The sequence below is a fragment of the Pseudonaja textilis genome, chromosome 1 (assembly GCF_049901715.1).
Source record: "Pseudonaja textilis isolate UNSWEBS1 chromosome 1, rPseTex1.2, whole genome shotgun sequence".
Classification (NCBI taxonomy): Eukaryota; Metazoa; Chordata; class Lepidosauria; order Squamata; family Elapidae; genus Pseudonaja; species Pseudonaja textilis.
In genome coordinates this window covers 328,006,174-328,029,067 of record NC_141990.1, presented here as the reverse complement: position 1 = coordinate 328,029,067, position 22,894 = coordinate 328,006,174, and the positions used below count along the sequence as shown (strand labels likewise).

Here is a 22,894-nt window from a genome sequence, read left to right as displayed (position 1 = left end):
ATTCCTATTTGAAGTTTGCTGAGAGTTTTGCAGCCAAGACTACTAGTCCAGACCTAGGCAATATCCATTCAAACCCCTCGTTCTTCTTTTCCACTTTCCCCGGAAATATTTGAGCGTGCGGAGTTTTATTGTCGGCCGGTTGTTAAGTAAAATAAAAAGAAAATCCCATTGGGAAGAATTCAGTTTCCCATTCTTTCCCTTCCCCCACCCCCCCAACTACTTGGGAGCTCCGAAAAGAACCCTTTAGGCAAAAATCAGCCGTGTCCCTCCCTCCCTCCTTCACTTCTCCTCCCCCTCACCCCGCTTTTTGGGGGGCTCGTGCAGTTGGTAGTGATGGTGGCTGCCGCGGCGGAAGGATACGCCAGAGAAGGAGGGGGAAGGTCTTGATGCGAGAGTCTGTGCGTGTGTGCATGTGTGTGTGTGGATGTGTGGAAGCAAAGGAGGAGGAGGAGGAGAAGGCGGCGAAGGAGAAGGGGGCGCCCGTCCGCTGCCCCAGCGAGCGAGGGGGTTGGAAAAAAAAAAACGCAAAGAGAAAGAAGCTCGGCGATCATGAGCCAGCGAAGCCAGCGCTAAGCGGGGTCCCCGGCCGGAGGATCGGAAGCACTTTTTATCTTCCCAAGCGCGGATGGAACGTTGAAGAGGCCACAGCAAAAGCTCCTGGCGGGGGGCAAAAACACCCGATCGAACGTTGGGACAAACATTCGATCGAACGTCGGCGCGGCCGAACTCGCAGCCCGAGGGGCGCAGACAGGCTGAACCTTCGGGGGAGCGCCTTTCTCCTCCCCCGGTCCTCTCTTAATTTATTTTCCCACTCTCGCTTTTTTTCCCCCCTCTTCTCCCTTTTTTTTTCTTTTTTCTTCTTTCCTTTTTCTTTTCTTTTTAAAAAAAGCCTCCCTCCCTCGTTTTGACTACATTTCCGTTTGCTTGGACATTGTTAAAAGCTGCCTCCACCGTCTCCAGTCGCCTCCGGGAGAACAATAGGAAGGCAGGAGGGGCGACCGGGGCGCCCACCCCGGCTGCGCCCCGGGAATCTTCAGCCATACTTGTGGATGTAACCCTCCCCCCACCACAAAGCTGAGCAGGTAAGCCTGAGGAAGGGGGGGGACGGGTGGGTTAAGCAAGTAGGGGAGGGCCTCTGCTTTTAATTTGGGGGGTTCGTTTGTGACTCCTCCCCCTCCACGGAACTATTTTATTTTTCGGAGGGGGCAGAGTTGACTTAAGTCGGGAGTCTTTTCTTTCTCTTTCCTGAGGGTCTATAGATTTAACTTTGCTACTTTCCTCGGCTCTGTCCCTTACTTAGTCATTACTGTTACTCTCTCTCTCTCTCTCTCTGTTATGCTTATTATTTAGGTGTATTTTTTCCTATTCTTCCCGCACACGCACGCACACTTGTCCTTTCTTTCTCTCTTTCTCTCCCCCCCCCCCGGAAGTGGCATTAAACTTCATGGGGCGGGAAGCTAGCTGAAGCAAACGCGGGGCGGGGTGGTGGGAGTCGATGAAGGAGGGCTTCTTAACTCCTTTTGAGGGTCGGGGAGAAAGGCAACAAGCTTTTTACCCTGTTGAGCTTTCCTTTAGGCCTGCGGGGGAGTTCAGCTTTTTGGGGGGGGGGAGGGGGAGTAATAACCTAAAGCAGAAGGGGGCTGACTTCCCCCCATTTTCTTGCCTGTGAAGTTTATTGTCCTTAAAAAAAGAAACACTGGGAAGTGATGTCTTAAATTTCCCTGCAATGAATACAGATGCTTTTCAGTTCCAGTAGTTTGTTCATTTTAATGAAGGGATCCAGAATTCACTCATAGTAGATACACACATGCACAAGAGTTCCCCCCCCCCAACATACATCTCCCTCTTGTCTAAGAGAAGTTTTATTATACTTTGTCCAGCACCAAAATGTGGTGTGTTGGCTATTATTATTTAGTGTGCAATTATCAAACAGTATGGATTAAAGAGGGCAGAGAAGGGCAATTGTATTCCCGATTGTCCCACTTTTGCAAAGACGCCCTTTCTAAAAAGTTTTTAATGTTCTTTCTTCACACACTCACTCTTGAGAGGAGAGCCCACACCAGTTTGATGTCTATGATTATAGTATCGTCTCTCTTTTAAATCCCAGTTTGCCAGTTCTTTATTTCATCCCACAGACACCCACTCTATATTTTACTAGTATACGACCCTCCCCTGCTTAAAAACAAAACCGGACACATGCTAATGAAAGTGACAAACATTTAAAATGGGAACATATCATATTGATGTCACTGCTTAGCTGGATTATTCTTCTCCAGCTTCTATTTACAAATTCCCTCTCCTCCTGCCCCACCACAAACATCCATTCCTTTTGTAACACTAATATTTCTACAGCAGGTTTGATGTACCAAACACAACCTATGCCACACTCCTCCCCACAATTATTAGATCTTCTGCACAAAGGAAATTGGGAAAATACAAGGTTTAGGCCATGGATGATATTAAGCAAAGCCTGGAATTAAATGCCTGATTTATTGTGTCTGTCTGTCTGTCTGTCTGTCTGTCTATCTATCTATCTATCTATCTATCTATCTCAGCCTTTTGACTTTATTTAAGAAAGAGTTCACCACCCCTTCCCTCTTTTCCTTTCGGCAATTTCCTTGGGAAGTTTGTATGGCAGCAATCTAGGCCTTCTTTTAGAACATCTCAGAATTTAAGGGCAACCACTAAATTTTTGGAACTCTGGGGAGAATTCTTTCTGAGAACTTAGTCTGTGGGCAAAACTGTTTCTCTGACTTCAATGTCCATGTGTATAAAACAATTGTCTCTGGTTGAAATATTTGTTATTGCTGTTTGCCAATCAAATGGGCACAAACCACTGCTTTTTAGTTTTTGAGAAAGATGACAAATAGCCACAAAGTTCTTGTGTAATTTGAAATAATGCTTCAAATTCTGAGTGAAACTGTTCCCCAGACCTTAAAAAACAGGTCATTGTTTATGCCGAGTTGATCTTTTACTTATGTGCCTAGATAATGTTTTCTTCAATCACTTGTTCCTGTACCTATATATTACATGTCTAAAATTTATAGGTTTATCTGTGTGAAATCATTCTATATACCTGTGTGTAGTGTTCTTGAAGTAACACAATGTATTAATGAATCTGCTAATTGGCTGCTTTATTGTGAGCAAGTTATTGATGGCTGTAAAATAAGTTAGGCCTCAATTACTGAAAGAGAAAAGGGAGACCCCAGGCCGGTCCTCAAATACAGCATTTATCGTCCAGTAATATGGGTGCTGCTGCTGCATTTGAGGAGGGGGGTGAGGCCCCAGATGGCAGCTGCTTGCATATAAGAGATTCCTTGTCTGCTGCATTAAACCAAACTGGAAAGAGGGGGGAAAAAACCCAATGTGAATTCTCCCCCCCCCCCCCCAAGTAATTTAAAAAGAAATTCTAAAAAGCTCTGTGCTGTGCTGTGTTGGAAGTCGATATCGGGAGCCTTTGAGTGTATTACAAACTTTTCTTTTTAATGCACAGGCAAGACCTCCCTCCCCCTCATGTACACGCACACACTTTGCTTTGTGTTAGATTTGTTTTCCCCTGGCTCTCCACCATCCCCCCCCCCCAACTCCGTATTTTAATCTGTTTGTGACTACATGAAGTTGCCTAAAGATGGAACACTTCGAAAGCAGAAGAGTTCTAGCAAATATCCATAAACCTGTCCCGGAGTTTTGTTTTTTTAAAAAAAAATTTCTTTAAAAGTATGGTAATAGGGGAGGGGGAGGAGGAGGGGCCTGGGGATGGGGGGAGGGTCCGGGGGAGCTGGTTTGGAGTCTTTGTCCTGAAGGGGGAAAAAAAAGTGTTCAGCTTCTAGTGAAAGGAACCCCAAATGAGTCAGGTTGAAGGGTAGCCGGGAGGGAGGACAACCGCTTGGAATGGGGGAGCAGGTTGGGGGACGCCCATCAGCTGGGGGGACAGCCACTTTCTCCTGCAAGGGCGAGGAAGGGAGAGATTTGAAGAAATATTTTGGGGAGAGGTAAATTCGACGCCACCGCCGTTTCCTGCCCGAAGTCCAGCCGCCTTCAGTTTGCCCTTGTGTTCTTGTGTGGATCTGTGGCAGAGAGGGCACCTGCCAGTTTGCAGGGTTGAACCCCGGGCTCTCCTAGAATATCCGTGTCTGGAGTGAGACCGGGTTCATCGGCCGGATCCAGGCGATTGCTCATGCCGAGAGCACGTGTCTGGGATTCTGCCGTGCCTCGGCTTAAGTCTGGCAAATGCCCTCAGCGGAGGAGGGCTAAAATGCAGTTTAAGGGGGTGCTTTTTCCACCCCATCCCCCCAATACACACACGTGTGTGAATGGAGCAGGGGGAGATTTATTTTTGTAAAAAAAACAACACAACCCTTGATGAGGTAGATTGGTGGGTACCAATGCTTTCTACCATCCTTCTCTGCTCCTCACCCCAAAATGAGGATAAATTTGAGGGATACCCCACATTTTGGGGGTTATTTTTACTTCATGGCCACCATTCCTCCCATGTAGCAATCTGCTTTTTCCCAGATTATTTTCGTATGGGTTAGGCTGAACTGAGAAGGAGAGACAAGCCTGGTGAGTTTTCCACAGCGAGTTGAATCCAGGTCTTCGGGAGTGCAATCTGGCCTTCTGGGCGAACGATCAAAAGTTTTGTTTTCCACCTTCGAATTTAGCCCTTATTACAAGGAGTTTCTGGAAACACGCTTAGCAACTTTCAGATAAAAAGTAATTGCCAGATAGTTTGCTGAAATTAAAGGCTCTATTGCACCATTACTCAATTGCCTTCACTAAGTTCACAGAGAAAGTGAGTGGGTGTGAGTCTTTCTTTTCCCTTCTAAATTATAGAGTAAACTGGATTTGCTGCACTGTCGTGTAACCTCATAGTATTCAGTGGGCCTCTCTGCCCATTACATGGCGTAGCCTGAAAAGTCTGGATTACAATCCTAATTGTGCTTTGTGTGGAGTAAGGCCCCTTGGCAATCATGAAGCTTACTCTCAAGTAGAAATGTCTAGGATCCTGGAGTTTCTACCCACCTACTCCAGCAACACACATTTATCTATCTATCAGCAAAGATAAAGATTGCTATTCCCAATGTGTCTGTTACATAAGATCGACAATGAATATATAAGGCATAGTTAGAGTACATAGAGTTTTTGATTTACAAGGGGCAATGGGGCCTGGGGACATGCAGAAGAGGAAGATAAACCAGTAAAGGAATCTCAGGAAAACAGAGTAATGAAATTTGTTGAGCTGTCAACCCCAGATTGGCATATATTGAAGAAGGGGTGTGCTCTGGCAATTTGGGGCAAACCCCACTTGTGCATTTCTTTTTTTTGGGGGGGAGTTGTCTCCCATTTTCATCTAGCAGAAATAGGAGCATTGAGCAGATCTAGTGGTGAAGGAGCATTGAGCAGATCTAGTGGTGAAGGCACCAGCCTGGAAAGCAGGAGGCTGTGAGTTCTAGTCCTGCCTTAGGCATGAAATCTGGCTGGGTGACTCTGGATTAGTCCCTCTCTTTCAGCTCAACCCATTTCACAGGGTTGTTATTGTGAGGGAAATAGGAGGAGGAAGGGGTATTAGGTATGTTAGCCGCCTTGTGTTATTTGTAAATATAATAAGGGAAGGATATCAATAAATAATTGGGTGTATCTTTCTTTCCAAGTCTGTGAGCGTAAGTGCACAAGTATCTTTCTGTTCATATGCCTCAAAGAAATTAAGGATTCTAGTATTTGTTTTGTGCCCCGACATGTCCCATTTGGGATCAAAGGCCTGTGTGGAAATTAAATCCCACTTTCATGCTTAAGAAGTACGAAAATCTTTCATTTCTCTTCTTGTCTAGTTTGAACTCCTTTCTTTTTTTTTATAATGAATGGCTTGTACCATATCTTGTGGCAGAGAGTAATATACATCCTTTTGTTTGTTCCTGTCGTTGATGGGTGACCATAAGCTCTAAAGACTTATGGGTGGGGGGTTAAATAAAATATTATTTATGGTAATAATAATTATATGTTGCAATTCCTGAGCCTTGAAGTTTCTGTGATCCGCAGCTTTTACCAACAAGCAAGATTAAATGTGAGGACATTTCACATCACGGTGTGAAGTTAAAAAAAAAATTTTTTTTTTTCCTGAAGACTGCAAATTTAAAGCTGTTATCTGGCTGCTTTCCTAGGCTGCATCCCCATTGATCAGATTCACACAACCAGGACAACTCCCACCCCCCATCCATATTTTACAGCAGCCTTTCCTTGTTGACTGAGGATTGTGGATATTGTTGTTGCATCTGGAGGTCCCCAGATGCAAAACAAAATTGTTCTGCGCTTAAAAGGGTTGCTTAAAACTGGGCAAGGTTTACTCTGCAGTAGATTCCACAGAGTTCTGTAGTGTTTACTCACAAGTACAATAAACTATCAGTGTCCTCACGCTGTGAGTATATAGCTAGGCTCTTACAATCTGGCAAGTAATTGGGGTCTTTATTTTGTAATTCCTGTGCTGAGCAGGGCTGGATTTGATGACCTCTGTGGTCTCTTTCAAGCCAAGGAGCTGTTAGTAATTATTGTTTATTTTACATATTTGCATGCCACCCACTCCCAATTGATTCTGGGCAGCTTGCAAGAAGACAGACGTTAAAAACCACACAGTCAGCAGCATGGGACAGGCAAAATTAAACAAAGGCTCCCTGCCCCAAGGACACTTCAGTCTTATTTTTTTTATATAGTTTTGTTTTTTTTAATGTGGGGAGGATGAGGCTGGGAAGGATTGAAAGTGAGGTGGTGATCAAATGAAGCAGTTGATTAGAGAAAATTGTTCCTCATCAACACAACTGGCTCTTCCACAGATAAAGCAAACTCTCTCTGTATGTGCAAAAGATGGAATTTTTGTATTCACTGTTGACCTGAATTTTGGCACATAAGACATGCTTTTTTTTTTTGCATTTCTGCTCAAAAGTTCAGGCAGATCAACAGAACTTATTCCCAGGTTAGTGTAAGATTGCAGTGTATTTGCCTTGTGGGGGGTTGGGTCACATATTGGTTTTTAGTTTTTAGAGACTGTATTCAAAATTCAAATGTTAAGTATTTCCTATTGTGTCTTTTAAGGGTGCAGGAAATGAAACCCTTGCTTATTATTTGCAAGAACTCCTCTAGTCCGTATCAAAGAAAAAAAAAGAGAAGGGGGGAGATAGTGACTGATGGGATTTGTAAATAGATGCAGCCTTAGTATTAACTGCAGAATTACTTTGGGAACCTTAAAATCAAAGGTCAGCAACTTTTCCAAGTGTTAGATCGCTAACTGGAGCAACAGGTGATCTGGAATAGAAAAGACCATAACATTTAGATTTTTGCTGTCTCCCTGTTCCTGTAGTTATTTATGATTTTTTTTAAAAAAAATTTTTTTATTGGTTTTGAAGTGGCCCCAGTCAAGAAATTGGCACTTAGATACTGTTTGTGTGTGTGTGTGCAAGAGAGAAAGAGTTTTAATTACTCAGTTGTTGCTTGCTAGAGAATTTTTGCCCGGGAGGATTTATAATTCTGAGAAATAGTTGCATATTGTATCTAGTATTGAACAACATGAGCTTATTTTGAAGCGCTTCCATTCCATTAAAGAAATGATAATCTTTTCTTTTCTCCACTCCTATCCTGCTTCCTTTCTCCTTCGTATCTCCCCCTCCCTCCCTCCCTCGCCCCCACTGTCCTTTTTCTAAAAAAGACAGACACCATTTCAATCTGTGGGAATATGAACCAGCAACAAAGAATGGCTGCAGCAGGAACCGACAAGGAATTAAGCGATCTCCTAGATTTCAGTATGGTAAGTGAGACGCTGGGGGCAATGGAGGCTCAGTAGATTCCCCTGAATTGGGGGTTGTTTTTGTATGTGAAGGGGGGAGGGAGATGTCTAAAAGAGCAGCAGCTCCATTTTGTACCCAGCATGCTCTGGGCTGCAAGGGGAGGGGTTGGAGGATATCCCTGGCAGAAGGGAGTGGGGGGGTTAACTGGGAGTCAAAAACTGCAAGCTTCAACTTGTTTGTTCTCTGTACTTAAGAGTGTCAAGGGGGACCAGTAATTGCATAGTCTCCTTGTTGTGAAGCCTTAAGGAGGTACAGTAGTTGGCCTGATGGGAAGAAAACAAAGCAGGTAATCAGTCGGATGTCTTCTTCCACCCTTTAAAATCCCACCCCCCCAAACAGATAAAAGGGCAAGGATCTCCTAACTGTGTAAAATGCTACCATTAATCCTGGTTTCGTCTTCAGCCCGCCCCTCTCTCTCAGTCTGTTTTCTGGCCAAGCCCAGAATTTTAATTTGTGTTTATTATACTGGGGAAATAAGTCCTGCTGGCTGAATTTCTTGCAAACAATCTCTGAAATGGACAAGGAAAGCAACGTTGGCTTGTTGAGTAGGTATGCTTGCCTGGAAAAGGAATTTAGAGGGATGTGTCACAAAACAGGCAAAGCTGAGAAATGAGTGCTGTTCGGGGGTCCCCTCCTACCCCAATGCTTTTAAATTCTTCCAGAAGGGGTATTAGTTGATTGGGTTGGCTTCTCCGTTGCATCTTTCTATAGCTGTATTAACCCCAAATGTCCCAGACTAAGTGCCAAGGACCTGAGAAAATATCGAGGTACTTTTCTTTGTCCTGGATCCGTGTTTTTCAAAACTTGGCAAGTTTAAGATCTGTGGACTTCAACTCCCAGCATTCCCCAGCCAGCTATGCTGGGAGTTGAAATCCACACATCTTTCCCAGCAAGAATTCTGGCGAGATGGAAGTCCACACGTCTTATAGTTGAAGTTTAATGAACAGGGCATTAGATCCTCATGGCTGGCCATTGGCTCAATATTTTACTGGATGTTTCACCAGTGCCTCCCAGTATGTCCACCATCTCTTTCCCTTTCTTCTCAGTGCTTCTTTGAACCTTCTCTGACAGGAGTAGATGCAGCTGGAAAACTGTCATTCAAATTGTACTTCAAAGGGAGGGAGACCTTGCCTTTTTAAGATAAGAGCCTTCTTTAAGATAAGAGGCTCTTTGGAAGGAAGCTGGCAGAGACTCGCCACACTGTGGAGGGAGATAAAGAGATAACTGCAGAGCAAAGGATGACTAGGGACGATCCATGGTGGATCCTTTGCTCTTTTCGTGGCTTGTTTCTGGCTTGTTTAAATGGGGGGCATCCTGGTTCTGCAGCAGGGTCCCTTCTGCCCATGTTATGTGGTTTGTTCCCCAATATTTTGTGACCCGTGGGAGAAGAAGTGGGCAGATGGTGTTTCTTCTGTTCTGGTTAGTTCCCTTTGCTCTGTTAATGATTGGTTAGTATTTTCTCCTGGTCATGAATGTTTGGGGGCGTCAAGCGGTGATCATCGAGGGTTGATGGAAAGAATAGGGTGGTGTTTTGGTTTTTTTGATTGATTGATTGTTCCACATTGGCAGGAAAAGGTTTCTGCTTAAAAGGAGCTGCCATCTTCTTTGTGGACCGTTCTCTTCCCCCAGGTTTCTCTTCCCCTATTTTTTAATGTTTTATTTATTATTTATATCCTGCCTTTATTATTTTTATAAATAACTCAAGGGAATGAACATAGTCAACACACCTTTCTCCTCCTATTTTTCCCACAAAAACAACAACCCTGTGAGGTGGATTGGGCTGAGAGAGGGAGAGTGACCCAGCCAATTTTCATGTCTAAGGCAGGATCAGAAGTCACAGTCTGTAGGTCAGTGGCTGCCAACCAGTGGGCCAGGGACACACTGGTGGTCCGCGAGAAAATTTTGGTGGTCCATAGAGAAATGTCACCCCCGAAACAATTAATCCAGGCTGCGCGGGAACACAAGGCTGCGCCGCCCACAGGAACACAAGGCTTGTGTTGCTTGCATTGTGAACACAAGGTAGTGAGGGGAGGGGGAAAGGGTGGAGGGGGGGAACTTGTCCTACTCGTCCCACGAACCTGGGCTGGCTACCGGGCTGCTACTTTTCGCTTCTTTCTCCTGCTTTTGGCTACACGCAAGGAAAGCAACAAAAGTCTTTCTTTCTCTCCCCCAAACTCCGCCAGAAATGAGTCTTTAGGACCCTGCAAGGCATCCTGCTCCAAGAGGCTGCGCCAGCACTGCAAGTCTCACAAAGACTCATTTCTGAGTGGAGTTTGGGGGAGAGAAAAAAGGCTTCTGCTGCTTTCTTTACATGAAGCCAAAACTCACTCACTCTCTCTCTCTCTCTCTCTCTCTCTCTCTCTCTCTCTCTCTCTGTCCCTCTCCCTCTCTCCCCCCACTCCTTGAGAATGAAGTTGGAGATCCCAAATAAAGAATGATCGATTAGTAGGAAAATGGGGTGGGGTATTTTCCTGCAGCCTTTTGGGGGATTTTCCCAGGGTTTCTGGTCCACGGGATATAAAATTATGAGTTTGGTGGTCCCTGAGGTCCAAAAGGTTGGCAGTCCCTCCTCTAAGTGATAAGTCCAAAGTCATCCAGCCAGCTTTGATGGCTAAGGTGGGACTTGAACTCATAGTCTCCTGCTTTCTAACCTCGTGCCTTAACCACTAGACCAAACTAAATTCTTACACTTTGCAAATGAATTTCACGCCCCTTAATGTGGTAGTGGGAGTACATATTTTCAGGCTCTTTTTAATTAACTATGTATTTCCTACATTACCTTAGAGATTCAGTGTGGTGTTATAGTTAAAAACTAGAAGCTGAGAGACTGTGAGTTCTAATCTTGCCTTAGGCATAGCTGAGAGGTCTGATGCCAGCCAGGTTTCTCTCAGCCCTAGGAAACAGGCAGTGGCAAACCACTTCTGAAATCTTGCCAGAAAACTACAAGAACTTGTCCATGTAGTCACCAGGAGTCAAGACTGATTTGAAGATACAGGTAGTCCTCAACTTACAACAGTTTATTTAGTGACCGCTCAAAGTTATGACACTGAAAAATGTGACTTAGGACCATTTTTCACACTTACGACCATTGCAGCATTGCCATGGTCATGCGATCAAGATTCAGATGCTTGATAAAACTGACTCATATTTAAGACTCTTGCAGTGTCCTGGGATCATGTGATCGCCTTTTACGACCTTTTGGCAAGCAACGTCAATAGGGGAGCCAGATTCACTTAACATTCGTGTTATTAACTAAATAACTGCAGTGATTCACTTAACAGATGTGAGAAAAGTTGTAAAATGGGGTGAAAGACACTTAACAAATGTCTCACTTAACAACAGAAATTTTGGGCTCAGTTGCAGTCATAAGTCAAGAACTACTATATATACATGCAGGTAGTCCTCAGCGTATGACCACCATTGAGCCTCAAATTTCTGTTGTTAGGGCAAAACCCATTTAATAACTGTCTTAATAACTGAAATTTGGGGCTCAATTGTCATATGCTGTGGACTACTTGTGTGTGTGTGTGTGTGTGTGTATGTATGTACATGTACATATACATATACATACATACATATAGTAGTTCTCGACTTATGATCACAACTGAGCCCCAAATGTCTGTTGTTAAGACAGTTATTAAATGGGTTTTGCCCTGTTTTACAACCTTTCTTGCTGGCAGTTGTTAAGTGAATCACTGCAGTTGTCAAATTAGTAACCCGGTTGTTAAGTGAATCTGGCTTCCCCATTGACTTTGTGAAAAGGTCACAAAAGTTGATCGCATGACCCTGGGACACTAGTAGCTGTCATAAATTTGAACCAGTTGCTAAGCATCTGAATGTAAATCATGTGACCCTGGAGAGGTTGCTACGGTTATAAGTGTGAAAAACGATCATAAGTCACTTTTTCCAGTATAACTTTGAATAGTCACTAAATGAAGTGCTATAAGTCAAGACCTACCTGTATTACACAAAATGGCCTAATTAGCGTCCTTTGGCCCCTCACACTAGCTATCCTGGACTGAAGACAATTTAGAGTGAGCAGAGGGGATCTACTCTAAAAGTAATGTGCCACAGAGAAAGCCACCTGGCTTGGTTAATTTTCTGCATGCAAGTATCTCAACATCGCATATCACGGTTTGCTCTGAATACAGTCACATCTCTTGCTATTTTCAGGGCTGGAAACAGAATCTTGCCTTGAAGAATCTGTTACTGACAGACGAATTTGGTTGGCTTGATGTATCTTTCTAGGATTTTTATTTTTTCAACTGAAAGAGCATTCAGCTCTGTGAGATATTTGGTTCACTCCAGTTAGATTTTGGCTAGTGTCTGCAGGAACTAACCTCGATTCCCACAAGGTTTTTCCAAAGCCTTAGCCAATCCCTTCTCTGGATTGAGGCTACATCTCAGAATAGGATGCGTTCTTTACAAGGGGTAGGATTTTTTGACAGAAGCTTCAAAGCAGACATTTTTTCTGACAGAGGGGCGCATAGGACTGTGATGGCGAACCTATGGCACATGTGCCACAAGTGGCTCTCAGAGCCATTTGTGCGGGCACACGAGCCCTAGCCAAACTTACCTACAATGCACATGCGCACGCCTCCCAGCTGATTTTCAACCCATTTGAGGCCATTTTTGCCCTCCCAGAGTCTCATGGGAAGCCTCTGCAGCCTCGGGAGGCTGAAAAACGGGGCTTCTGGAAATACCAGAAGTGCCCATTTTCAGCCTCTGGAGGGCCTCTGAAGCCCGGGGGAGGCCGTTTTTACCCTCCTGGGGGCTCGAGGGAAGCCTTTGCAGCCTTTGGAGGTGGAAATCCTGAAGTGCTGAAATGGGCCCGTTTTTCGGCCTCCAAAGGCTGCAGAGGCTTCCTCCGAGCCTCCAGGAAGGCGAAAACAGCTTCAAACGGGCTGAAAATCAGCTGGGAGATGCGTGCATGCACAGTGCAGGCAAGGGGTGGTGTGTGTGCATGCACAGGGGGGGCGGGGCACATTGCATCGTGGGTGCCGGCACACACACGCACTTTTGGCACACCGTGACAAAAAGGTTCACCATCACTGACGTAGGAGGTTGAAAAGCAGTCTGTGTGAATGATGGAGGCCCAGCGATGAATACAGACTTTATTGGAGCTGAATCAAAAGTCATAAATTGATAGCATGTAACACAGTAGAACTGGGAAACCAGTAATTGGATAAACAGATATATCTTAAGGAGTTCATTTTGATAGTGTTAACCATCTTACTTGAAAGCAAGCAGTAGCAGATACATGATTGCTATGATAATAGCTGGCACTTGAAAACATATTAGCTTTTAATATATGTTATCAGTTGGATGCAATTTTGTATCTGTGATTTTATAAACAGGTCTCACTTGAAGCCTCCCCAGTGCTGGATTGATAGATATTTTCACAGGCCTTCCTGTGGGGTAAAAGCAGGAAGATTTTTTTTTATTTGGAAGGAAACTTCCAGCTGGACTGATACTGCGAATGTGTATTGAGCAAGAGTAAAATAAGCTGTTGGAGTGATAAATGTGGGAGATCTTTCCACTTTTATAATTATTATTATTTTTTTGCATCGTGCAAATGTTTTTGAACTGGTCTGAGGTTTAATCTGCCTTCCTTCCTTCCTTTCTCCCTTGGCCCGAAAGAGAACATTTCCCAGACAGATGGGATTAATTTTGTCATGTTCGGCAGGTCACTGCAAGTGCTGCCTGTTTTACTGTTTTGCTATTGTTCTTAAGAGTTGGCCTTTGTTCTCTTATGCAGCCTGTCACATTTTGAGGGTGAGCAGGAAGTAGAATTCCCAAGGATCTGGTGGGGGTGGAGCTATGCAAATAAGGTCGAGGTGGATATTTGGGTTTTTTTTTTTAAAAAAAATAATACACGTGTTTAGTGTTAAAATGTTGAAATTTTTTAAAAAGTTTTTTTTTTTAAAAGCAAGATGATTTTTAAAAAAATACTACTTTTGAATTAAAATGGAATAATATAGTATTTGTTAGCGCCAGTTGTTTCTAGTTTGTGCCCGGCTGTTGAATGAAGAACTCTTGTCTTCTGTTCTTAAATAATAGCTTAGTTAAAGGCTTTAGTCAACCACTTCACTTGATAGACTATTAAAAAGAGAGAGAGAAACATTTCCTTTGTTTTATACACGCAGAAGGTATATATTGCAGACTTCACTCTCTAAAAACAGCATTCTCACTTGTTCCACAAGAAAAAAATGAGGGGGTGGGGCGTTATTATTTTATTTGTTTTTCTTTTATATGGTAGTTTTTATATCCTTGTAAGCCGCCTTGAGTCTCCATGTGCGAGTAGGTAGCAATATAACTTTTCTAAATAAAAAAAAATTGCTCGTGTTAATAAAGGAGAATATTTGGAGCTCAGGATTGACATGTGGGGTCCTTGGTGCTCTCTGAACTGGCTTGGTTTCTTGCAGACGTTTCATTACCCAAACATCATCAGTGCCGATGTTACCTACTTTGGGTAATGAAATGTCTACAAGAAACCAAGCCAGCTCAGAGAGCACCAAGGACTCCCCCCCACACCCCCGTTGGTCATATTCCCCATTCCTTAGAACAGAGGTCTCCAAACTTGGCAACTATAACACTTGTGGACTCTGTGAGTTGAAGTCCACAAGTCTTAAAGTTACCAAGTTTGGGGACCCTGCCTTAGAATAAGTGGAAATACCTTTCCACAAAAGAAGACTTCCATTTTTTGAGACGCGGAAAAGGGAGAAAGGAGCAGAGGAGGCGTTATCTATGGGACCAACAGAGGAGAATAGTTGTGGCTTAGGGTTGAAATGAGGAGGAGTCCTTGATGCTCTCTGAGCTTAGTTGTTTTCTTAAGAGACATTTCATGACCCAACTAGGTAATGTCTTCAGTGCTGCTGATGTTACTTATCTGGGCAATGAAATGTCTGCAAAAAAACCAACCGAGCTCTCAGAGCACCAAAGGACTCCACATTTTCTGTGATGCGTTGCTGGACCAGGGCAGGAATGCCTATTAATAGAGGGCCTGACAACTTGCAATTCACTGGTAATACTCCAGTTGAAAATTAGAAAAATGCTTTGCAGCCTAATTTGAATAAATTATAGGTAGTCCTCAACTTATAACTTATAACCATTTGTTTAGCAACGTTGAAAGTTTCAACAGCACTGATAAAAGAAATTTAGAATCAGTCCTCACACTTAATAACCGTTACATCATCCTTACGGTCATGTGATCAGAATTTGGGTGCTTATCAACCAGCATGTATTTATAACAGTTGCAGTGTTCCAGGCCCGTGCAATTACTATTTGTGACTTTCCCACCTGACTTCTGACAAAGTCAATGCAGGAAGCCAAATTCACTTAATGACCAGGTGATTTACTTAACAACTGCAGTGAGTCACTTAACAACAGTAGCAAAAAAGTTCGTAAAATTCGGTGCAATTCACAACAACCGCTTAGTGTTGGAAATTCTAGTCTCAATTGTAAGTGTAAGTCGATGAATACCGATAAGTATTTTTAACTGGAATCAGTTGTTTAAACAACAGTGGTCTTATTTTTGTCTTTAGCAGTCGACTGGATCTAAGTTAATCCCCAGAGTTGCTAGTTTAATATCAGGTGGTAGAAAACATGCAGTCTTCAAAATTATAATTACAGCATATGAAGAACAATTGCAAGAATTTGGTATGTCAAGTTTAATGAAAAGAAGGACTGGAGATGTCGTGATAGCAGTCTTCCAATATCTAAGGGGTTGCCACAAAGAAGAGGGTCCCAAGCTATTTTCCAAAGCATCTGAAGGCAGAACAAGAAGCAATGGATGGAAACTAATCAAGGAGAGAAGCAACTTAGAACTAAGGAGAAATTTCCTGACAGTTAGAACAATTGGATCAGTGGGACAACTTGCATCTCCAGAAGTTGTGGATGCTCCAACACTGGAACTTTTAAAGAAGGGATTGGACAACCATTTGTCTGAAATGGTCTCCTGCTTGACCAAGGGATTCGTCTAGAAGATCTCCAAGGTCCCATCCAACGCTGTTACTCTGCTAATTATCTTTAGTTCAGAATAGAATAGAATAGAATAATAACTTTATTGTCATTTTGGATGTACACTAATTGGCATACATTAAAATGAAATTTCATTGCATACAGCTCTCAAAGGGTCACCACCTCTAATATACTCGCCATGAACATGACAAAATAAATTACAAAATTACAATATACCTACATATGTTATGTTCCTGGCATCTCCATGTAAAAATGTTAGAATTGCCAAAGGCATTTTCCTCTGGCAGGATATTGACCTTTAGCTGTCTTATAGAGAAGACAGAGTGGGTTCACACAACATCCTATCCTCTAACCCATGTTAACAAAACAATGTGCTATTTCTACTGTGTTGCCCACAAAATAAGACCTTGTCTTATATTTTTTTTGCCACCAAAAAAAGGCACCAGGTCTTATTTTCAGGGGATATCATCCACTGACTAACCTCACTTGCATGCATCGCCCCGGCCTCATTTTTTGCTGTCCGAGGCCTTCATGAACTGAAGGCCTCTGCAGCCAATAAGAGAGCTCCAGATCGATCCAGTGTTTGTTATCAGCTACAGGAAAGCCTTGCCAGCCTTGCTGGCTGCAGAAGAAATGGGCTGGCAAGGCAGGTGTCGGGGTGTGCGAGGCCTGGCCTCAACTGTCCAAAGGTAAATAGTAGGGCAGCTCCACCACCACCCCATCCCCACCCTAGCTTAATCTTTACCCATGCACACAGGTAGGTGGGATCTTAATGAGGGCTTATTTTGGGGGGTAGGGCTTATATTGGGCACAGATGTAAAAATCAAGGTAGGACTTACTTTCAAGGTAGGTTGTATTTTGGGGGGAACAGGGTATGTTTCCATAACAAATTATGTTGGAAATAAAAAGCCAAATATGGGCTAAAAGTGATATCCTGGCTTGAACATGAGGAACAGCCAGAGACTACTCACCCTCTTTGTAGCCTAGTTAAATATGTTATGTGAATCCAGTCTGTGGTCCTTCCAGATGTTTCTGGACTGCAGCTCATACTACCTGTGATCATTGGGCAGATTGGCTCAAAATAGAGGAATGGAAATTACAGTTGGAAAGACCCAGAATGCCGAACCGAGATAAGTCAATGGCCTGACTCCTCACTAGATGGGCATATGTCCATCAGGAGCATTCTTCATTTAGCCAAGACCTTGGAGTGGCTCTCAGGTTCATCAGCCTTCCCCAGTTTGAAGCCTTCCAGATGTTCTGGGTCTCATCCTGACGCATCTGGAGGATATCAGGCAAGATTGTTTGTCTATCAACTCTGGTTTGTGGGGACTGTTCAATTATTTTTAGGATGGGGACTTCTCTGTTCAGTCTTTGTGGGCAGCACACTTAGAAGGGGAAAGAGGCATCAGATATGTCCATACAGAAGGACCGATGTGAGGCAGTATAGCAGCTCCCAAGGCTGTGTGGGAAACGAGGTGAAATCACACACACTCTGCTGGAAGTTAGAGTGTGTTGGTCCTTCCTCCTTCCTCCCACTGCTCAGATTAATCTGCCGCTTACCTGCTCAGGAACTGGTTATTGCTTCATTTAGATAACACCACTGATAGCAGGTTGGGGAAAGCTTTGGTAACAGCTGTGCTTCTACCTGTCCTTTGGGGAAGGACAAAATCTACCTTGTACTTTTTGGAAGGATTTCTAAGTGAACATAACAGATCTTTTAGAAATGCAGTTTTAAGGAAATAGAAATGCATTTCTAACTGATCCTCTACATTTTAAGAATCTACTTCTTTGATTCTTACGGGATCAGGCTTCATCTGTGAAATGCAATCTCTAGAGATACCCTTGTGTTGTGAAATTGCTGATATCCAGTTGAAGATGTTTTCATTTGCTAGGAATTTGAAGATTTATTTCAGAATACTAGAATGTTAGGGCTTCTTTGCTGCTTTATTCTGATTTTTATGCTTTAATTTATTGCCTTGATTATTACCGTTTCTGATTTTTATCTTATCATTGCAACTGCTCTCTGGGTGGGTTTTCCTATTGTTTGCATAGTGGTTTTTAAATAGCAAACAGACCCAAGATAGGCAGCCCAATAATTTAACCCTGCAGAATATTTATTGTCTATCCAGCAATTGCAAAAAAACAAAACAAAAAAAAAGCCAACAGTCTTTGCAAACAGTTTGAAGAGCTCACTGATGAAATACGACAGCTTTGTTTCATTTTAGATTTTGGCTAGATAGCTAAAATCTGTGGCGTTACCTCTCATAATGTTTTTAATTGCTGAATTATTTCCCTTTCTCCCCACACCCATGTTCTCCGATGTTTAATCTTGTTATTGTTTGCTTTCTTTTTTCTAGATGTTTCCCTTGCCAGTGACTAATGGAAAAAACAGACCCACGACTCTTGGTAGCACGCAGTTTGGTGGATCAGGTATTGCTTAACTTTCTCTTCCTTTTGGGGAGAAAAGGCCCAATCTCTCTGATATAGATGTAACATGTTTTCTATTATTGAGACTCTGGTTAAAAATCTGCCCAGGGACCTAAGGCTTCCTTTTCCCAGTTAAACACCACAATTTTATTTATTTATTTATTTATTTTTGCCTCAATCTTATCTGCAGGGCTGTCCACAGAAAAGATTATCTGGGACAGGGATCTAAGCAATAAAATGACATCTCGCTATTTTGATTGTGCTATGGGTTTTTTTTTAATGTGAGCTTTTTTGAAAATGCACTTCTTTGTGCACTGATGATGTTACCTAGTTTGGGCAATGAAACATCTGCAAGAAAAACAACCAAGCTCAGAGAGCATCACGGACCCCTCATTTCAACCCTGAGCTATTCTTCTTTATTGGCATTTACTTATTTAGTGAAGTGTTCCTATTTTATAAGCTAATGTTTTTTTTTTCTTTTTAAAAGAAGTGCTTTTCAATCTTAGCAACTTTAGCATTCTGCAGGAGAACATTGGGAATTGAAGTCCACACAAAGTTGCCAAGATAGAAAAACATTGATTTAAGCAATTAAAGCAACTATCTCTCGGTGTTGTGTATGGCACATTGATTTAAGCAATTAAAGCAAGGTTAGTACCTAACTGTCAGGTTAGTACCTTCAAGAAACGAGAGTGCCACACCTTTCGACCCTGGCCTCCTAGCCACGGGCAAGATATGGAAGAGCCATAGTCCCAAACACCTGGAAGGTCCCCTATGGTGAATGAAGAGCCAAACAAAGTTGAAAATGAAGGGAAATTCCCACCCTTTTTATTTATTAATGGTATAAAGCTACAGAGCGCTCCCTTTTCTTCTCGGGCTGGTCCTTCAGCATGAAAGTAAAGAACTGAACTCTATTGTCACTGGGGATCACTTTGATTTGGGGCGTGTGTTCGAGAAAACTCTTTTTCTGCCAGCGGGCAATACAAGTTTGTGCAAGTGTTGAATGTTGAAGCTACAGGCGGTGAGAACAAAGCCAAATTCCCCGCCACATGTTCTGTGCCTGAAGGTTGTCGTGTCTGTGTTTTCCCCTTTGATGCTCTTTTTCATACACCCCCCCCCCCCCAAATGTTTCAAAATGAAGATACTTACCACAGTCAACCCTTATGGGATATATTGGGATATATTTGCTTGAGGGGTATTATTGTTCTTTGGTTCCATATTTGAGGAATCATGCTTGGGATTTGGATCCATCGGTTTACACTCCAGCTCTGCCTGACTTTTGTTCTCTACGGCTGGAAGAAAATCCACCACTTTTGTGTCAGCTCCTTTTGACTCAGGCTGCCGGCTTTGTAATTAAAAGACGAGCTAGATAAAATGGCATGAACACATTTAAAGAAGAGGGCAGGGCCTGGGTCAACTTAACCCCATATTGCCACAGTGATGAGCAGTCTTTCTAGGCCAGTGTTTCTCAACCTCATGTTGGCTGGGGGAATTCTTGAAGTCCAGGCATCTTAAAGCTGCTGAAGAGGTTAAGCAAAACCCTTCTATACTTCCTCAAACAGAGACCCTTTCTTGTTTCCTGTTATTTTCTCACCTTTATGAACTGGAAGTGCCAAAGTCTTAAACTTAGGAAATTCTGCACCCAGACTTGCTATTCCAACTCAGAGCAACCGTCTTTCTGATTTATCTCTGAGTGATACGCCCAACACTTCCACCCATCCAAAAATGTTCCCAGGATTTCCTATCAGGTCTGTGTGTGAATTCCAGAGACCAGAAGCGTCAATCAGCCACTCAGATCAGTTGTACGGCCTGTAAATTGGCCCAGGCCAGCTCTGCCCCATTATTCGGCGGTTTTAATTCACCAATTATTATGGTGTTTTCTCCATCCTCCTCCTGCCACACCCACCAGCTACACCTTTGCGGATGCAAGAAATGCCAACAGCAACTACGGGATCTGCCATTCTGGAGAGAACAACACATTACAGACTTGGAAGTATGTTTTTCTCTCTTAAGCAACCAGGCTAACATTTTGTTCATACATTGTGCAAAACTGTGGTCTTTTTAACCATACTTTATTGAACAAGCCATACCTATAGGTTGGCAGAACAAGAGTAGCTTTGGTCTGCTGGATGCACATATCACAAAAAAACCCAAACCAATACCCTTACAATTAATATACTAGGAACCGTGTCTGAGTGTTCACACAATCTGCCTCATGTATTTCTTTCTGAGCTCTTTAGATGCGGCTTCAGAGTGGCTGCAATTAACCACCCATAATATGGACACCTTGTTTAGGTACAGAAAAATAAATTTGCAAAAATACCTATTTTCCCAGGACTTATTGATTCAATGCACTGCCCTCCTGGATCCTCCCATCATGCCCTCCCAACCTAGTAAGGATTACTAGGAGTTTAATCCAACCACTCAGAAACCTGTTGTTAATGGAGTTGTAGTTTTTACCAAATTTCACTATGAAGCCAGATGTCCTAGAATAAGTTAGCGAAACTCAGCTTCCTGCCAGATTTTTCCTTTCTCTAATGCACTGATGGGGCAATGGATAAATTATCTCAGTTTAATTTGATTTCATGCCAGTGTTATGGGGTAGTTTTGAGCTGCTGCCACTGCTGCTTTAAGAGTTTATATACACACAAACCTTTTCTAAGAGCATGCAATGACTAGGCTATGTATATATAAGCTGTGTATAGATAAATAGAGAAGAGAGATCATTGGAGGGGGAGGCAATAAGTCACAATGATGGATGCCGCTGCAAAATCAGAACCTCTCCCTTTTTGTATGCATGTGTGCTGACCTGGAGAGAGGGCTTAGGCTCCAAGGCAGCATGGCCTAATATGAATAGCGCTGGACTAGGAGTGGGGAAAGCCAGGTTCAGTCTCCCTTTCAGCCACGGAAGCTCATTGGCTGACTTTGGGCCAGTTCCCTTTTCAGCCCAGGAGCCAATCAGGTCTTGTGGGGAAGGGACTGGACTAGGAGTGGTGAGAACTGGTTTCTATTCTGCTCTCAGCCATGGAAACTCATTGGCTGATTTTGGGCCAGTCCTTCCCTCTCAGCCTATCAGGTCTTGTGGGGAAGGGGCTGGACTAGGAGTGATGAGACCTACAGATTCTAGTTCCCTCTCAGCCATGGAAGCTAATTGGTTGACTTCGAACCAGCGTCTGCCTCAAAGCCCAACCTTGCAGGGTTCGTGTAGGGAAAACACGAACCAGCGTCTGCCTCAAAGCCCAACCTTGCAGGGTTCGTGTAGGGAAAACACGAACCAGCGTCTGCCTCAAAGCCCAACCTTGCAGGGTTCGTGTAGGGAAAACACGAACCAGCGTCTGCCTCAAAGCCCAACCTTGCAGGGTTTGTGTAGGGAAAACACGAACCAACATCTGCCTCAAAGCCCAACCTTGCAGGGTTCATGTAGGGAAAACTAGGAAGAAGGTACACGATGTATGCTGCTCTCTATAAAAAGCTGTGTATTAATAAATAAATACAATTGAAGATCTTCATGCTAAAAATTTTCCCTACAGCTTTCCTTCTAGAATGACCTGAATCAGCCTCCCAAATCATCTAAAAAAGAATGGGGTTTCTTTGTGCATGTGTGTGTGTGTGTGTGTGTGTAGGGGGGAATTTTGCAAACTAGCTCTTAACCTTTTTTTTTTTAAGTATTTCCTCTGTGTTTTTGAGGCAGCTTGTAGCAATATCAATACAGCAGACCTGACCTTTTTGAGAAGCTGGAAGGAGGGAGGGAGGGAAACTTCAATATAAATTGCTCATAGTACAGCAAAGAAGTTTCTTACTGTGTTTTTAACCTTAGTTTGAGGAGATGGGGATAGAAGTGTGACATTTGTGGGTAAATGGGCTGCAAGGATAGAATTTTGGCACAGGTCCCAGAGGATAGCAGAAAAGCATGTGATTTAACCTGGAGAATCCCAGCTTGTAGATAACATACTGTAAAGTGCATGGTCTATTCTAATGTTTCTCAACCTTGGTAGTTTTAAGACATGTGAACCAAGCAATGCTGGCTGTGGGGAATCATGGGAGTTGAAGTCTTAAATTTGCCAAGGTTGAAAAACAGTGTTCTCTTCCCTGGATAGAAAGGATGTAGTTCCACCACATATCATCAGCTGTGTGTCTGTCTGTCTGTCTGTCAGTCACAGCCTCCATTTTGCCATAAGAATTTTTCTCATGCTGGCTGGGACACCTTTGAGGGGCCAGGGTGGGCGTGGCCTGGTCATGGCCGACTGGGTGTGCGTGGCCAGGGTGGCATGGGCCGGTCCCTCGCTATTCTGGGACGACCCTGCAGGACAACTCTGGGCCTCTTGCGGGCTGGATCCAGCTCGCAGGCTACATGTTTGACATGTCCGCTCTAAACCTTCCACAAGTTGCCCGTAGATTGTGATATTTTAAAGTGAGAAGGGGCAAAAAGAATGAATGCATGGGAATTAAATTAACCTGCATTTAATTTATGTAATCAAATGACAACTGTATTATTTCTCCTGGCTTAACTCATTTAAGTTTGGCTTTTGGTTTTTGAGGGGTGGGGGATATATCAGCCTATTGGCCCCCAAAATATGATGCCAAGCATTGTATATATTAATTTTTTCCCCAATGTTTTGTCTAAAAATTAAAACTTATCTTATGGCCCAGCAATGGGA

General features: G+C 43.2%; 1 protein-coding gene across 13 annotated transcripts in view; it reads left to right on the top strand.

Annotated features, from left to right (window-relative positions):
- The first annotated feature begins 379 nt into the window (after window positions 1–379).
- TCF3 (transcription factor 3) overlaps window positions 380–22,894 on the top strand; it is a 118,882-nt gene continuing 96,367 nt past the window's right edge. For 8 of the 13 annotated variants that reach the window (XM_087922769.1, XM_087922768.1, XM_087922766.1 and 5 more), the window contains exons 1-3: window positions 380–1,082; window positions 7,694–7,792; window positions 18,170–18,242. In XM_087922769.1, the coding sequence (XP_087778895.1) occupies window positions 7,721–7,792; window positions 18,170–18,242 (145 nt within the window). In that variant the 5' untranslated portion in view covers window positions 380–1,082; window positions 7,694–7,720. The remainder of the gene's footprint in view (window positions 1,083–7,693; window positions 7,793–18,169; window positions 18,243–22,894) is intronic. The other 5 variants (XM_087922770.1, XM_087922767.1, XM_087922764.1 and 2 more) reach the window with 1 other exon arrangement.